This window comes from Selaginella moellendorffii, unplaced genomic scaffold, assembly GCF_000143415.4.
Source record: "Selaginella moellendorffii unplaced genomic scaffold, v1.0 SELMOscaffold_5, whole genome shotgun sequence".
Taxonomy (NCBI): domain Eukaryota; kingdom Viridiplantae; phylum Streptophyta; class Lycopodiopsida; order Selaginellales; family Selaginellaceae; genus Selaginella; species Selaginella moellendorffii.
The window spans coordinates 2,571,784-2,588,776 of NW_003314266.1; the positions used below are offsets into that span (position 1 = coordinate 2,571,784).

Sequence of the window (16,993 nt, forward strand, 5' to 3'; positions counted from 1 at the left end):
ACCACAAAATGACTCAAATGATTCCAAGAGCAGTAGGAAGTTTATGTCGCATCATGTATTACATTTGTAATAACTCTTTGAAAATGTAAATAAGCTCAAGTAAATTTGAGGTCTTAACTTTTAATCTTTCCTTCACAACAAAGGAAAGAAAAAGTATTTAAAATCTCAAAATTTATTTGGACTTACTTACACTGTCAAAGAGTTGTTCTAAATATTATTTCTTAGCTACATAAAATGAGTACCATACTGTAACTAAAGGTCTGAAAGGGTTCTACACTGCTCGATGTCAAAATCATTTGAGAAATTCTTGTTCATGCCAACAATTAATTAAAAAAGGAGGTCTTGTAAAGAGGTTATAGATATCAGAGTCAGTTGCTTGTGCCTTAAAGAAGTCAATAAGCTTTTCAAGTGTCTTAAGAACTTTCAGATTCAACTCTGCTAATTTTCCTAGCTGCATTTACGCTCCTCAACCAAGGTTTTTGCACAATGGCTTTGATTCAAGAGTTTAAAATTTTGTACTATTACCTTGTGCTAGAGGCTTTGTCCATGCATGTTGATTATCATATTTGCCATCTCGGTCATCTTTTAACATTTTTTATGTAAACGTAAGGCACAGATGAAAATACATGACTGTAGCTTTTGCACTTCCTCCCACCAGGAGTTTTCAGTGTAGAAGACAAAAGAGATATAAGCATAACTCTTTGATTCCGAATAGACTGCCTTGTAGAATAACACAAAAAACTCACCCAAATTGTCCACAAGACTTTGTAAGTACTTGAGCTGGAGCTAGAGCTTCTGCTGCTCTTCCAGCCCTCTGGCTCAGACTGGCCACAGACCTGGAATTCTATGTCAAACTCACTAGAGCTCCATAAAACATAATTTACCATTTACCTCATCTAGCTTTGGCTCCGGGACCTTAATAATATGCTCCAAGACTTGAATACATAAAATAAGCTCTGAGCTCCAAGAATTTCAATTTACATTTGCCTCCAACTTATGCTTCTCCTATTTCAACTCCTGTAACTCCTAAATCACATGTGAACTCACTACATCTCCATGAAATGCATGCAATCTAAATTTACCTAATCCAACTTTGGCTGTGGGACTTCAAGGGTGCACTTCAGCTCCTCAGTGGTGAGCTCTGGCTCCACAAGGGAGAGGTCTAGTTCCTCATTAATGTGCTCTGAGACTTGTATTTATAAAATAAGCTTGAAGCTCTAAACATGTCAGTTTACATTTACCTCAACTCGCACTTCCACTGCTCCAACTCCTCTAGCTCCTGAATCATATGTGAGCTCGTCACAGCTCCATAAAATGCATGCAATCTATACTTCCATCTTAGGCTCCAGGTACCTCCAGAACTTGGATTCATATAGAAGCTCCAGGTACTGCCCCCGCCCCCCACCACCCCAACCCCGCACACTCCCCCGGCCCCCCCCCCCCCCCCCCCTCGTTCCACCGACAGCAGCCAATCAGTCAACTGTTTCACGTTACAAAGATAGGATTTCGAAACGTTCCTGTGGCTAATGATTTACATTTATGTCCTATACTATTATAGTAGAAAGCAGAAGTTTGTTAGCATGCAGTTCTTTTTCCATGGCTTACACCAGCCTTTACCCTTAAAATTACTGACTGCAGCAGCTGAGGTCGCTCAGCTGCTGTACCTTGCTAGCTTGCCTGCTGTTTAAGAACTGATGTTGTAAGCATTGATGACAAGCTCAGCCTTCCTTGTGCTGCCAACCAGTGAGCAACAACCACAAGTGTGAAAGAGAAGATCACAATCAATACCAAAACTAAATATTGCAAGAACCACAATGCTGTCACCAACACCTGGAATTTGATTTGAAACACAATCTTTAACTAAGATACCAGTACGACATTCACAGACAATTGGCAAAAGTATGCACCAAGTTAAGAGAATCTGAAAGAAAACAACTACCAACAAGAAGATCAATGCACCTTAAGTGTAGAAGACAATGTAGAGCAAATGACAGAGGCCAGCCTGAACACCTTGAAGTGTATAGATGCCACCATCGCCTCTCAGAACTGCAAGCGGAAAACTTGAGAACGAGTTTCTGTACCAGTCAAAAGATTTAGGCCGAGCCCACATTGCCTTGACACTTCTCCGGCAGCTGGTGAAGATGTCCATAAACTAACATAAGGCTTGATCCCGTGAGGTTGAGGCAAGAGCAAAGACGATCAGCTCTCCTACAATCTTGGTCTCCTGTGACGTCTTTTAGATTGCTTCTATACATGACTCTATGACAGGAGTGCCACTATACATGGCTCCCTAGAGCAGCTTTATAACCACATGGCAGATGTATGGACTCTTGATGTGATATTGTAAGGTTCTGTTTGTTTCACAAACAGAACGCACATTGTCATAAGTAGGAATGAACTCTATGTTGGCCAGCCTCCTTATTACTCTAACTCTCTTTACATGCTTATTCGCCATAGACTGAAGTTAATTGTTGCAATTTTGTTATAACTTTAGCTATCGCTGTCAAGCAGGATGCACCTAATTCTCTCAGCTCAAACTTCAAAAGCTTTTTGAAAACAAGGTTCGCTTACTGGGTTACCCCACAGGATGTTCATAAATTTCTAAACTGAATTGTAGACTGAATTGTTGGAGGAGACATCTGACGAAATAGCAGCACCAGTTCTTTCCAGGAGCAATGCCACTCCAGTAGCTCTCGTCATGGGTAAGAAGAGGCCATAGTTGACAAATGTGGTGCGGGAAGCAGGAGCTGCGACTGCATTCGAAAGAGGATGTGACGCTGTCTGGAAATATTGTGCTAGAATCACCTGCTAATGTACTCGATCGTGCACCAACAGGAGCCAGCTCCTACCAAAAGACCAGAATCAGTGCCCTGTCCATCTAATGACAGTACTACTCAGGCATGCACAGCTCCTCTTGATAATGCTTAGTATTGATTTTCATTGTCTTTACTTCAGAGCTTTCTTGCGCTATTTACCTAGACCGATGTGCTTTAACTTATGTTTTACATCCTTTTCAAAAATTTGAAGTAAAATAGTGAAGGAGCTGCAGTAAGGTATGAAACTAATACTACCTTCAAATCTTTTGTTACATACCAAACCAATCGGGGATTAATTGAACCTACGAGTAAGTCTTGAGGAGCCTTTCTTTAAGAGTGCTCATGGAAAATCAGAAGATGGCACTCGTGGAAAATTATAAAAGATAGTGGTTATGGAAAAGAATAAAAGGATAGCACTCTCGCTCCCAGAAAATCATCGGAGTATAACACTCGTGTTCACAAAAAAGAATTGGGGGACAACAACTACAACAAAAGTAAGGTGAGTTGTGAGAGATGAATTTTTTTTTTACCTCTTTGGTTTTTCTCTCGAAGTTGCAAGAGAAGAATATTTTTCCAACATTGATAGGGCAAAAGCTAGTAAGTCTATTTCTTCATTATATATATTATTGATTGATGTTGTCTGTTTCTTAAGATTTTGCGGAGGCTCTTATCACTTGCCCAAAGATTCCAGATGCAAATGTAAACTTTTGGGATTCAAGATGAAAACAAAAGGCTCGTCCAGAGTTTTATAAGCCGTTCATTTTCCTCATTGAACCATGCAACCTAATGAGCATATGCCATTTGGCTCCCCCAAGATAATGAGTCATCTTGGATCCCAAAAGCTTACGTTCGTGTCTGAAATCTTTGGGCAAGTGCTAAGAGTCCGCACAAAATCTTAAAAAACAAACCACATCAATTAATAATGAAGAAACAAACTTATTAGATCTTGCCCCGTTAATGCTGAAAGAACATTATTTTCTTGCGACTTTGAAAGAAAAACCAAAAAGATTAAAAAAGAATTCACCTTTGACAACTCACCTCACTTCTGCTGTAGTTGCCATCCTTTAATTCTTTTCCACAAACATGAACGTTGTTCTTTGATGATTTTCCAGAAGCAAGAGTGTTGTCCTCCAATTCTCTTCCACAACCACTGTCTAATAATTTTTCCATAAGTGCCATCCTCCAATTTTCCACTAGCACTGTCCTCCGATGATTTTCCAAGAGCACTGTCCTCCAATTTTCCACAAGCATAGCGAGAGAGGGGAGCTTGGACAACCTGGGAAGGAGAAGAGGATCATCAACAAAGAATTCACACGACTCCTTACCTTGCTCCAGTCCATCCCGCCGTCATCACAACTCCATACTTCCCTCTTCAGGCACCCAGATTTCTGATCAGCATCCATTTCTTCTCTCCTAGAAAACCAGCGAGCGTCCATTTCCTTAGAAAGACACTTATCTTTAATATCTTTAAAGGGTAAGCAAACCTGCATTCGAATGCAAACCTTCAGAATCACAAAGCAACTTCCTAGAGCCTTCCAAGTCCTTTCTTTTGTGCTATTACCTTTGCCCGACGGGAGAGATCGAACAACGTGTTGAGGACCTGATGCACCTTAGGGAGTGCAGAGAAACAGGAGACACGCACGGATCAGGTATTCCTTTCTTCATCATGCTGTCGAGAATGTCGCTGAGCAAGCTCACGATCTGCAATATCCTCAAAGTCTGACCTTCAGAACCGAACAGCAGTTTGCTCGCTTTGGAACACGAACATGGTCAGTGCACAATCTTCCGAGATCATTCACACCGCCTGTTAGCCTGAAAAATGTAAAAACGACGCACCTCACACGACAAGGGGCCAGCGCCGCCTTGCAAGCCGAGCACAACGACGCCATGGATCCTTGAAAGGCACTGTGCTATAGGGCTAATCCCAGCCTCCAATTTCGAAACCCCATCCAACGGCGGTCGGTTGCTCCACCGACAGCAGCCGGTTGTCATGGGATATTCCGCGTTACTATTATCTATTAACTACAACTCCACCACCAGTGCTCGAGAGCTCGAGCACCTTCGAAAGCTCTCGCAACCGAGCGTATGAAACCGCTGTATGGACTCAGAATGCCAATGCTCAGCAATGCTTCGATGATTTCTTCAGCTCGCTCATCTCACCTGTGAAACAATGCTCCCCACCTCAAATGCAAGCCAGGCTCACTTGAAATACATGATCCCACTTCGGTGTTTCCTGAGAGACCATCGCTGCATGCGGAGCTGAGCTCTTGCACGAGCTTTGTCACTCTGCATCTTCCGCGTTGTAGGATTGTCAAGTTGTACCATCTGCTTTTGATTGTTCTCAAAGCCTTTGAGCTTTTACCCCATAAGTTCTAAGAGAGTTGCTTCCCATCCAAGTTTGCGAGCTGGGACGAAGAAAAAACGTTACCAGCCATCGGAAGAAGAGGCACATTGCACTCTACCTTCAAGTGAGAAGCTACTTCTCCATGAAAAAGGAACTGCGGCAGTGGGGTATACATAGGATCGTCTGCTGCAAATCGAGATTTAAGGAAACACTGCACTGCAGAGAAGACAGACAATTGCCTTCGGGGGACAGAAAACATCCTTTCACAGTGTCAATGGCACATGTCCTTCATGCCCAGAAACTCCAAGCATCTCACAAAAGCTGAAACGTATTAGAAAAAACAAGCTGTTCTGCAACCGAGACCTCGTGCAGAAGCTGCCAGTACAGAGACATGCTGGCGTTGATAAGTGTGGTGAAACGCCCCGTTGTATCCTTCCCAAACTTGCAGCTGCGTTAAATGCCGCTTCGAGAGCTGAAATTGCATATAAGACGCCGGGAGGGAGATAATCCCACCACCTGGAGCAGTCATTCGCTGTCTTTGGAGTGCTTCCTAGATAGAGATGTTCTTTTCCCATACAAACCTGTCGTCGCCATGGCTAAGAAGGCCCAGAGAGCTTTCCCAACCATGGCAACGAACCTCCTTGCATCCGAGATCACGGAGGAACGGTCTGCATTTTTTTCCCAGCATAAGAATCGCTGCCCACAGCAGCTGAGCGAGGTTGCTCAGCTACTGTAGGAACTGACGTTGTAAGCATCGATGACAAGCTCAGTCTTCCTTGTGCTGCCAACCCGTGAGCAATAGCCGCAAGTGTGAAAGAAAAGACCACCGTCAATACCAGAACCTTTGTTGCCACCTCCCTGACTGCTCGCCAAATACTCAGATAGCATGCTGAATATCGCAGCAACCACAGTGCCGTCAGCACCACCTGGAGTTTGATTCGAAGCACGATCTTTTTAACTGAGATACCAGTGGACAATTGGCTAAAGTATGTACCAGGTTAAAAGAATCTTGAAACAAACAAGTATCAACAAAAAAAAATCAACACACCTAAAGTGTAGAAGACAACGTAGAGCGAATGACAGAGGCCAGCCTGAACACCTTCAAGTGTATAGATGCCAATTGGACAACTTATTACTGTCGTTCTTAGCTTTCTGTCCAGCTTCTCAGAATTGACTTGAGGATGAGCTTCTTTACCAGTCAAAAGATTTAGGCCACATGCCTACATGCTTCTCCGGAAGCTGGTCAAGACGTCCACAAATGCATATCAATCTGAAACGCTCTTTGTGATACAGCTCCTGCGCCAAATAAGGCACGCACTAACGTAACGATCGTGCACTACACAAGGTGGAGCCAGCTCCTACCAAAAGACCAGAATCAGTGCCGTGTCCATCTAATGTCAGTACTAGTCAGGCGTGCACAGCTCCTCTCGATAGTGCTGGTAATGCTTCTATCGCTATAACAATTTTTCATTGTCCTTCTGCAGAAGTTTCCGTGACTTGATAAGAGCTCTCGCGTGCCAATGCTGTTTGTCCAGACCGATGTGCTTTTGCTCAAAATTTGGTGATGCTAGCACAATATTTCCAGGCAGCATCACATCCTCTTTCGAATGTAGTCGCAGCTCCCCACATTTGTCAATTATGGCCTCTTTTTAGCAATATCTTACCCGTGCTGCTATTTCGTCAGATGTCAATAGAAACCTATGAACGTTTTTGTTGGATCCTGCGGTAAGCGAACCTTGTTAAAGAGCCCTTTCAAAAAACTTTTGAGAGCATCAGGTGGATCCTGCTCTACAGCGATAGCTAAAGTTATAACAACAATTACCTCCTGTAAACAGGAGTAAAAAGGAGGCTGGCCAACATAGAGTTCATTCCTGTTCATGACAATGCGCGTCAATGTAAAACAAACAGAACTTTACAATATCACACCAAGAGTCTGCTCTAGGGAGCCATGTATAGTGGAGCTCCTGTCACAGCATCATGGTTTCACGAATGTATAGAAGCAATCTAAAAGACAACCTTCGATCGAGCGAAGAACCATTTGTGTTGCAAGACATGTCCACAATCGCAGAGCTGATTCCAACAATAGACACTCACAGGATTTCACAATCCAGAAGTGGTGCCTTCACCGGCACCGATCTCCCAGTGGATGGTGTAGTGCCCGAACCTACGAGTAAGTCTTCTTAGAAAAAGTCTCGCACTAATCTTTGTCGCTCTTGCTGTGCTTGAGCATACCGTCTGGGACATCGATCGATCAGGGGCAAACAAGAAAACAAGAATGCAGCTCATAGAACCTGGCCAGTGCATCTCGTCAAAAAGCCTAGAGCGATACCCAGAGTAGAAATTCTTCTGGTACATTTATTTTGTATGGTAAGAATTCTTTTCTCTTTTTCGTTCTTGAAGGCAAGAAAATTCCCCCGTACAACGTGGCTGGGATAGAATTTCTGACAAGACATGACAAGACATGTCCAACAGACGCTCGTAGTGCTCCTCGGATGGCATTCTCATTCTCCAAAACTGTTAAGGCAACTTATGCTCCACAGCCACACATTTTTTGCCACAAGACTTTCCTCTGCTTCTTCTTGATCACCTCGCCTTCGCTTCAAGCCCGGCTTCAAAACCATCTTCTCCATCTCCAGATACAATTCCTGCTGTACAGCAGAATGCTTGACGACCCATGGATGCTTCTCAATTTCATGGATTGGCAGCCTCTTTCTCGGGTCCAAGTGGAGCAGCTGGAGAATGAGATCTTTGGCTTCCTCGCTCACATCCGTCCAGTCAAGGGAGCTTACAGGCACTTCCTTCCTCCCCACCCAGAATGCAAACTGCCCCGACAATATCTCATACAAGACAATGCCCATGCCCCACATATCTACCATCTCATCATACTCATCATCAGAATTCACCATCTCTGGGGCACTGTAAGCCTGTGTCCCAGAAAGGTCGCTCATCCTAAATTTTACGCCTGGCCCCTCGCTCAACCAACACGTTCCAAAGTCAGCCACCTTTATGCTGTCAAATTTCTCCTTAATCCCTAGGAGGATGTTGGCAGTGTTGATATCCCTATGAGCTATTCCCATGTCGTGCATTTCGCCCACAGTCCTGGCCACTTTCTTTATCACCAGTGCTGCCTCGTGCTCACTCAGCCTCCCTTTGTCCTTCAACACATCTCGCAGCGAGCACTGGCACAACTCCATGACAAGGTGATAGTATTCTTGTTCTTTGAAAACGTCCACTAGTTGAACCACACCACTTTTTGCTGTGCTCTTGGAGAGTTTCGTGAGTACTCTCATCTCCAACTCCGCTTGGTCTTCAAGATTGTCGGTGACTCGAATTGATTTACAAGCGAACAATTGACCGTCGCTCTTGCGTTTGATTTGGTAGACACTTGATTGGCCTCCCTGACCCAGCTCCTTTTCCACCGAGAACAAGTCTCCCATGCTTGCCTGGTTAAACTCCATCGCCTCCATAGATCGCACCAGTGCCATCTGCTCGTCCATCAATTTCCTGTGCTCCTCCATCGATTCAGTGCTCGGTGTAGCAGCTTCTTCGTCTTGTGGGGGAGGTATTTTGAGTAGCTCGTAGAGCTCCTTCAGCTTCCAAAGTGCATCAAGTAGCACCTCTTCTTGAGGCTTACCTTCGTCAAGCGCCATCCCCTTGAAAGTCTGTTTAACCCTAGTCTTGATGTAGCAATTGCCTTTTTTATAATTTCCTATACCAAAAAGGCTGTGAAATGTGAAACCGCTTTTTCCACAAACAATTTTTACCTTTCTTATTCAAAAGAATCCAATACGTCTGAATAAAAGCATTAAACAAAGTGCCTAGTGACTTGGTGGAAATACTTTTTGTTTCCAAATAATCGGCGAGCATCCTATTGCTCACAGCAAACCACGAACACAATGCTGTGAGAATCGCCGGCGCTTCATTCCCTGCGGTGTGGTGCGCTTGGTCTGCGCAGTGTGAGCCTGGCAACCAGCTCTGTTGAGTTCTTGGCGGCATTCACTGACAAAACCTTCACGAGGAAAGATGGAAAACGTTAATCGACTCATTCTAAGACAAACCTGTGGAATCACAATGCAATCTCCGCAATCGCCAGCTGCTCACGCAATCTCAGAGTTGTGGCCTGCTCTCGGAATCATGCCCAGATTTTCCAGTTACACCGACAACGGAAAGTTCTCGGAGTGGAGAAAAGGATTTGGCACTGGAACTTTTCTCCATCATGCTGGATCAAGGACGCGAGAATCTTTGTGGCTGTTCTTGGTGCCTACGCGCGGGAGAAGACGGCAGGGAGCTGGCTGGGTAAATGGTGAAAGTGGTGTCCGTTAGAGAGGCAGTCAGTCGGGACACGAGAAAAAAAACAACACACACACGTCCAAAGCTCACATACCGCATTAGTGGGATATTTTGGCTCTCGCGTTAACAGTCTTCGCAGGCTGGACCGCATCGACGACATAGCCGATCTTGCAATGAGAATGTTCTTTACCGATTTGGCACTGGCTGTGGACGACATCGAGCAGTTGATTAGAGTCTTCTCCAGGTTTTCGACCTGTGTCCAAAATTTAAAACGATATCACTCACAATAGCAGAGAATGGCAAAGTTCCAACCTTTATGATTTTGAGCGTTTCTTCTCGCTGGCTAGAGAGTCGCGGGCGCGTCCTCGCCAGTTCTTTGCTTCTCCATGCCTGTATGGTGTCGCCTTCTTGCCACTCGTTGAACCCATCGACAACATTCCAAAACCTGGAACTTGAATTGGACGTAGCGAGCAGAGATAAACGTAGATACCTCTTTGGCTACATCTTTTACCCGTCGAAGCGAGCTCAAGCTCCCAGTGTGCACGCTTTTCTTCCCTCGCTTGTAGCCTTTGGTCAGCTTTCCTTCCGTCACCATGCATAACGCCACTCGTCCACTTCCACTCGTGAAAACCGCTCGAACCTCCAATTTCCAATTGGATTTTCCTCCTGGAGACAAGTTTGAGTGACGGGAGGATGGAAATGCAAAGAACCATGTACCTGGATGGGCTTCAAGAGACCCTCCTCATGTCATCTACCAGTTCCTACATGACTTTGTAACGCATCTTAACGCCTTTGCTGCCCCTCACCGTCGGCTGCGTGCGTTACGTTGACGATTCCTCCACGAACGCAAACTTCCTAGACAAACGCGTTATGAGAGGAACTGTAGAAAAGTCTTTAAAAACAAGAGCCTTACTTTGGCACCGACAGCACCTAAAGCAAGAGCTATGGCTTTGCCAACGCACCTGTAACCAGACTGAAATGCGAATAGTATTTCCTGAGTTGCCTATACTAGACTGAGAAAGCCCCCTGGTACATGAATCTTCAAGTTTAAAGGAGGGATAAAAAAACGCTCTATGATAAGATATTCTATTACTCGAGGAAACCGCTACTTAGCTTTTCGTGATGAGCTCGACTAAACATGGCGAATTTCTCCGTCTCAGTTTTGGTGGAAAACTTCCAATATCCTCAACGAACCACTTTGATATCCTGTAGATGACACAGTGAGATCAAGGAAAATGTAGAAACCGAGAGAGTACCTCTAAAGATAGAAAAGGATGCGCTGCTCAACTGTTCAAGTAAGGGTGTAATGACGGTGGCCTGAAACGTCTGGACAATCCCACTACTCTTCGCTGTGATAGAGTGGTCGAGGATTGTACTGGAGGCAGGAGCTCGTCTGTAGAAAAGAAAGAGAGTGTTGTGCAACAATCAACGAGCGACATGCCTTACCCGGAGTTGCAGAGGAACATTCAGGCTTCTTCACTGTCACATTCCAGGGAGGCGCTGATCAAAGATAAGAAAAAAGAAGAGCTTACCTTTTGCGGTTTCGCCTACTCCAAAAGAAGCACTTACATCTTCTCCTTCATTCATTCTCCGCTTTTTAATTCTCTTCGGAGAAGCGTGTCTGCTAGCATTCGTGCCGTTCCCTTGCTCTTCCTTTTCGCCCTTTCCAATCAAACAGACACTTCCTTAAAGCAAAGAAGTAAAGCGCAAAAACTTACTCTACGTTTGGTGCTGTCTGGCATATCTTCTACCTGGGCTCCAGTCGCCAGCAAGGACAGAATTTATAAACGAGAAGAAAAATAGATAAAACTTACGTACTTCTTGATGCGTCGCTCGATCTTCTTCGTGAACCATATCCTCTTCCATAGTTGGCTGCAGAGAAACTCTAAAAAATTGTGCAAGAAATAGAAAAATCGAGTGGCACCTCTTGCACTTTCGCAAGATCATCTACATCAGCCGGCTGCAAACGAAGAATCAAAAGTAAACGCATAAAAGGGAAAAAGCGCGAAGAGAGGCACCTGTGGCTGTTTCGTGAGATTTCCTGCACCACTTGGCTACAAGCAAGAAACCACATAATTGTCACGGTCAAGGAGCAAAAGAATAGAAAAGGCGAAAGAGTAGTACCTCGTACTGTTTCGAGCGGTCTCCTGCATCAGCTGCCTGGAAACGAGCATTCTAAATGAGAAGGAAACAAAATCAGCGAAGAAAGAATACCTCGCCAGATTCTTGTAGCTCAAAAGCTCTTGAGCGACCTTCTTCGTAAGTAACATCGAGCAAGCACTGGAACGCAATGGATGGATTTGTGGGCGACGAAGAAACAAAACTGGCCGTCGAGATCTCTGAGGCCACCGCTACATCATTGAGTGACTCTCTGATGGCCCTCTCAAGCTGCATTGCCTCTGCCCGTTCCTGGAAAAAAAAAAATCTGCGGGTAAATCTCCTCTCTCCAACGCAAAAGGAAAAACAAGAGAAAAAGCAAACCCAAACGAAGCAGAGTGTGGGTGAGTACCTTTGGATTTGGCCTCGCCTGGAACAAAGGAATGAGCGCCACAGCTCCAAAATCTCTCTCGCACAGACTCATACCTTCTTCTTCTTGTGTGCTGCTGCTGCTGCTGCTGCTGCCGAGCTTCTGCTCTCACGCTCCGGCCGCCGCCTTGCGCTGGTTCTCACGGGCAGCGCCGAGAAATCTTCATCGTCGTCGTCAGAGACGCTCTCGGCGTAGGAAATCCTGGATCGCGCTTGCCGCTGCGGCCTCATCGTGGAAATCTCCTAAACCCTAGAATCTCGTTCTCTTAAAGGTGCCATAAACCCTAAACGTGCAAAGTTATGAAAAGAAGTTTGGAAAGGTAATAGAAACATATGGTTTACTAACCTGATACTAGTTAATTTAGACTAATAACTAATTACAAAACAAATTACAGTGTTCTTGTGATTTATGTTAGGCTAAAGGTAAAATTTATAGCTGTCCAACTATTAAAATTACAAAACTACTACACTGTTAATGCAAAATTTGGTCCTCCACAACACAAAACCATTGTCGCCTAACTCATCACTCATCGTCTTGGTTGTCTTCCTTGTAGAGCTTCACCATGTCATCGATTCGCAAGATGGTGATGGCGGCTTCGGTGGCAAACTGGATCGAGGCGGCGGGGTCAGAAGCGAGAAACAAACATATAGAGTGGATTTAACCTGTATGATCTTGAGCTTGCTCATTGCCGGCTCCAAAACACCGGCCTCCAGGTTGTTCCTCACAGCTCCTTTCAGCAGATCCAAACCATAACTGGATAAAAGCACGAACACGATGCTGTAAGAATCGCCGGCGTTCCTCGGATGGCAAGCTTCTTACCCCGCGTAGTGCTGCTTGTCGGGCTTGGTCTGCGCAGTGTGGTGGTACGCGCGGAGCTTGGCAACCAGCTCTGTTGAGTCCTTGGCGGCATTCACTGACAAAACCTTCACGGGGAAAGATAGAAACGTTAATCGCGGCAAGCAAACACGCATTCGAAGACAAACCTTTGGAATCACAAGGAGCGCTTCAGCAAACTCCGCAATCGCCAGCTGCTCACGCGATCCCAGAGTTGTGGCCAGATTTTCCAGGTACACCGACAATGCAGCCTCGACAGCACCACCTCCAGCAACGACCTACGAGATAGTCAGTACAAACGCAAAGACGTCCTCAGTTCACATACCGCACTAGATTCCAGTGTACGCTTCACAATACTCAACGCGTCATGCATGGACCGATCCATTTCATCGAGCATATAGTCATTCGCACCGCGGAGAATGATTGAGACCTGTCACAAAACAGCAGAAGTTCTAGCACCACGAAAGCAGAAGTATAACAAGGCTCACAGCTTTTGTGCTCTTGGCTCCTTTAACCATAATCACATCATCGTCGGCCACATGTTCCTCGGCTACTTCTTCAGCATGACCAAGGTAAGAAGGGTCAAATGACTCGCCGCCTTCCATATCGGCCAGAGTAACAACCTGATAGAATGGAGATTCGCTTCAGTAAATTCCTTGAAATTATACTCAACCCCACCATTGTAGCACCAGTTGCCTTGGCCACATGCCGTAGGTCCTCCTTCCGAACACGGCGTACAGCTATTGCTCCTGCTTCTACAAAATACTGAGATCACAGCTCCTTAGTCTCGTTTCAAAAGAGAATCGCTGAGCCATACCTTTAAAGACATATCATCTATTCCTTTCGTAGTGAGAACGACATTAGCACCGGCCTTCAAAATCTTTTGAATCCTTTCTTTTGTAATGTCCGATTCCCTGTAGAAGATAGAAAAGTCAGACCAGATAACAAAAAAGAAAAAAAAAAGAAAAAGAAAAGAAAATAGCTATTACCTTTGCCGAATCTTCTCCAGCTCACGTGGATCGGTGACTAGAACTTGCACACCCATTTGCATTTTGGACTTTTGAAGGTTGACATCTAGACACGCAATTCTTGCCGGGTAAACCCGTTGTGGCATGCCTTGTGCAGCACGTCCGGTATTGAGAGCATACCCATTTAACAGATAGCTGTCCTTCCCGCTCTTTCCGTGAGCTTTCAAGATGTTAATAGACTGGAAAACATATTCGTCAGAATTTGCAGCAATGGGCAATGACAAACCTTAATGGGATATTTCGTCTCGCCCTTCTCGTTAACAGTCTTCACAGCTTGTACAGCATCGACGACCTGGAAAAGAATTGATTAATCGATCTCGCGATGAAAGTGTTCTTTACCATTTTCGCGAAAAAGTCACTGTCTGTACCAATAATCTTAGACGACATGCTTGTTTTCGCGCAGTTGATTAGCGACTCCTTCCCAAGTTTTTCGACCTGCGTCCAAAACTTGAAAAGATCTGACTCACAATAGCAATGAATGGCAAAGTTCTAACCTTCACGGACAATCTCTCTTCGATATATTTGCACGATTCACGCATAGCAAGCTGCAGGTTCCACTTGTGAAAATCTACACAGCACAGAACGCAATCGTGACATACCCTGAATCCACTAATGATAGAAGTAGGATGGATTTTGTTCCGAACTAAATCGTTGGCCCTCTGAATTTTAGAAGCTTTATCACATAGTAGAAAAGAACGAGAGAGCCATTTTTACCTTCAAGAGCTCTGCGGCAATAATAACTACAGACGTTGTACCATCTCCAACTTCTTTGTCTTGAAGCTCAGCTAGTTCCACCATAACCTGATGATTTAAACTATCAGCATTGCAGCAAATAAAAGTGAAAGAACTAGAACCCACCTTAGCAGCAGGATGCTCGACTTCTAACATTTTCAAGATGGTCGCGCCATCGTTCGTCGTTGTAACATCGCCAATATCGTCTACAAGCATCTGCGATGGAGATCACAGAACGTTTTTTCAAGAAAACTAAGAAAGAAGAAGCAGACCTTGTCAAGGCCGGTTGGCCCCAGAGAGCTCTTCACAATATTGGCAACGGCCGCGCAAGCCGTGACTGAAGATCGCCAGAAAGAATCAGTACATAAGGCCGAAATCCCACACTAGAGCGCGAAGAATCTCACCATTCTGTGTGCGCACATCGGCGCCGCTCTGCCGCTCGCCGAAAATGTCGAGCGTCTGCACCTGCGCCATCGCTCTCGCAGTCACAAGCTCAAAAAAAAACTAGGGCACAAAGGGATATTCTAGGAATCCTGTTTACTAAGTGATTAAGATTAATTTAATTCAAGAGCAAAGGGATATTCCAAGATTATGGTTTATTGCAAAGTACCGCGTTAAGGTTAATTAAATTCGACTATGGCCCGGCCAAGGATTTGTCCTCTGTCCAAGGCATCAAACGTTTGGTTCACTTCTTCCAGACCACATCGCTGCGTCACCGCGCTGCTTAGATTGATGGCTCCAATCTCCGCGAGGGTGACGAGCTCTGGAAGATCTTGTCTCGCTCGAGCTCCATAAGAACCGATGATTCTCACCTGTAGAAACGAAACAAATTTGGATGAGAGGATCCAAGGCACCGCAAAGATTGAGTTACCTGTCTACGAACAACGTGAACCATGTCGAATTCTGCCGTGGTTCCAAACGAGGCGAGCCCGACCATCACAGCTCGGCCTCCATCGCGGACGCTCATGGCTGTTTGCTGGAAGGTCTTTGGTTTTCCCAGTGCTTCAATGGCAACGTCGACTCCTCTTCCACCGGTGAGCTCCTGGACGAACGAAAGACTGTAAGCGACCATCTACAATATACTTGAGAACTTGATTTACCTTGATAGCTTCCACAGGATTTACTTTGGTTGAGTTCACGGTGTGTGTTGCTCCAAGCTTCTTGGAGTTCTCCAGCTTTTTGTCATCGACATCAACTGCAATAACTTGGCGAGCTCCAAACGCTCGAGCTAACTGCAAGCAGCTGTTCCAACCGTTGTTAAGAAGATCGTGAACAAAAATAAGTTCTCTTTGTGCAGCAAACCTGGATCCAACACCACCGATGCCAATCACGGATACGGTTTCGCCAGCACGTAAGTTGGCTGCATTCTTCACGGCTCCATAAGCTGTAAAAACTGCACATCCCATTATCGCTGCGTCCGAGTAAGGCAGAGTAGAAGGTAGGACTGCTAATGCGTTGGAGGGAACTACACAATACTCGGCCATGCCTCCCATGCTGTACATATGAATCGGCTTTCCTGCACGAGAAAAAACCAAGAAAATCAGGAGAGCAAAGAAGCGATTTTTTCAAACCATTGCTCGCAATGAATAATCGAGTCTGTCCATCATAAAGAGCTCCTTTGCCTCTACTATACTTAAAGAAAGTCTCGCAGAGATCTTCTTGTCCCTGGAGTTATATGTTAGAATACGGGAATTCTAGCTAAAACTCTTCACTTGCCTTGACGCAGTAGAAGCATCCTCCACAAGGCATGATGAATGCTCCGACAGCTCGTGCACCGATCGGGAGCCTGGATTTCGCAGCTTAAAAATCACTGAATCACTGACACTAAAAGAGTCACCTCTTTTAAGTTTCGCTAGAATACCTTTGTAGTGTAGCAGCATCCGTGTGTGGACCGTGCTCCATGATCTCTCCAGTCACTTCATGGCCGAGAACTACTGGCAAGGGGAACGGCTGATCCTTCTTGATGATGTGCAAATCCGAGTGGCAAACTCCACAAGCTGCCCGATCCATGGAAATTTAGATCGATCGATCCAAACAATCCACATACCTTTCGTCTTGAGCAGCACCTCTCCAAATTTCGGCCGAGGCATTTGCATATCCTCCAGCGTCATCGGCTTGCCGGGCTCCCACAGCACCGCGGCTCTCATTGTCGACGCCGTCCCGGCGGCTGTGAACTCTCGGCCATCGAGCGAAGGCGATGGCGCTAGCGTTGGCGCCGCCACTGCCGATCCGGATTCATAGCGGCAGCCCTGGAAATTTGAGAACCTAAGGAGCAGCGATCTAAACCCTCGGCGCCCTTGGAGCATTGCTTCCTTCCAGTGTGGATCGAAGCTGGCGCTTTCTTATCCAAATTGGTCTTTGGATCGAATCCCTTTAACTGAAATAATCTGGAAAACGAATATTCACTGGATGGAATGAAATA

The 16,993-nt window shown here is 45.4% G+C and overlaps 4 protein-coding genes across 13 annotated transcripts; all 4 read right to left on the bottom strand.

Annotated features, from left to right (window-relative positions):
* Nucleotides 1–3,049: 3,049 nt before the first annotated feature.
* LOC112344671 lies at nt 3,050–4,823 on the bottom strand. 6 transcript variants are annotated; one of them, XM_024669914.1, is made up of 5 exons: nt 4,653–4,823; nt 4,378–4,517; nt 4,142–4,229; nt 3,855–4,092; nt 3,050–3,776 (listed from the first exon to the last, which is right to left on the bottom strand). In XM_024669914.1, the coding sequence occupies exons 1-4, from the start codon at nt 4,806–4,808 to the stop codon at nt 3,856–3,858; spliced, it is 621 nt and encodes a 206-aa protein (XP_024525682.1). In that variant the 5' UTR covers nt 4,809–4,823; the 3' UTR covers nt 3,050–3,776; nt 3,855. The 6 variants fall into 6 exon arrangements, 3 of the variants coding, with proteins under 3 accessions (XP_024525682.1, XP_024525681.1, XP_024525683.1); XR_002991811.1 differs by having other exon boundaries at nt 4,142–4,300; nt 4,378–4,793; XM_024669913.1 differs by having other exon boundaries at nt 3,055–4,092.
* A 4,079-nt stretch (nt 4,824–8,902) lies between these two features.
* Nucleotides 8,903–12,249, bottom strand: LOC9660457. 5 transcript variants are annotated; one of them, XM_024669862.1, is made up of 18 exons: nt 12,034–12,249; nt 11,960–11,977; nt 11,665–11,859; nt 11,575–11,610; nt 11,469–11,504; nt 11,375–11,410; nt 11,269–11,322; nt 11,169–11,201; nt 10,983–11,112; nt 10,897–10,929; nt 10,707–10,843; nt 10,413–10,656; nt 10,168–10,305; nt 9,962–10,116; nt 9,763–9,895; nt 9,545–9,703; nt 9,219–9,452; nt 8,903–9,169 (listed from the first exon to the last, which is right to left on the bottom strand). In XM_024669862.1, the coding sequence occupies exons 1-11, from the start codon at nt 12,205–12,207 to the stop codon at nt 10,734–10,736; spliced, it is 855 nt and encodes a 284-aa protein (XP_024525630.1). In that variant the 5' UTR covers nt 12,208–12,249; the 3' UTR covers nt 8,903–9,169; nt 9,219–9,452; nt 9,545–9,703; nt 9,763–9,895; nt 9,962–10,116; nt 10,168–10,305; nt 10,413–10,656; nt 10,707–10,733. The 5 variants fall into 5 exon arrangements, with proteins under 5 accessions (XP_024525630.1, XP_024525628.1, XP_024525627.1 ...); XM_024669860.1 differs by having other exon boundaries at nt 9,219–9,448; nt 9,941–10,116; XM_024669859.1 differs by having other exon boundaries at nt 9,941–10,116.
* Nucleotides 12,250–12,376: 127 nt separating this feature from the next.
* LOC9660458 (T-complex protein 1 subunit alpha) lies at nt 12,377–15,089 on the bottom strand. The gene is made up of 17 exons (XM_002965207.2): nt 14,976–15,089; nt 14,844–14,908; nt 14,698–14,787; nt 14,554–14,640; nt 14,439–14,498; nt 14,334–14,384; nt 14,179–14,274; nt 14,066–14,131; nt 13,801–14,018; nt 13,629–13,725; nt 13,490–13,576; nt 13,300–13,434; nt 13,137–13,241; nt 12,961–13,089; nt 12,797–12,900; nt 12,640–12,730; nt 12,377–12,583 (listed from the first exon to the last, which is right to left on the bottom strand). The coding sequence occupies exons 1-17, from the start codon at nt 15,043–15,045 to the stop codon at nt 12,500–12,502; spliced, it is 1,635 nt and encodes a 544-aa protein (XP_002965253.1). The 5' UTR covers nt 15,046–15,089; the 3' UTR covers nt 12,377–12,499.
* Nucleotides 15,090–15,129: 40 nt separating this feature from the next.
* LOC9660459 (alcohol dehydrogenase) lies at nt 15,130–16,919 on the bottom strand. Its single transcript, XM_002965208.2, has 8 exons — nt 16,619–16,919; nt 16,433–16,568; nt 16,288–16,357; nt 16,143–16,236; nt 15,874–16,087; nt 15,672–15,813; nt 15,443–15,613; nt 15,130–15,383 (listed from the first exon to the last, which is right to left on the bottom strand). The coding sequence occupies exons 1-8, from the start codon at nt 16,875–16,877 to the stop codon at nt 15,192–15,194; spliced, it is 1,278 nt and encodes a 425-aa protein (XP_002965254.1). The 5' UTR covers nt 16,878–16,919; the 3' UTR covers nt 15,130–15,191.
* Nucleotides 16,920–16,993: the final 74 nt, after the last annotated feature.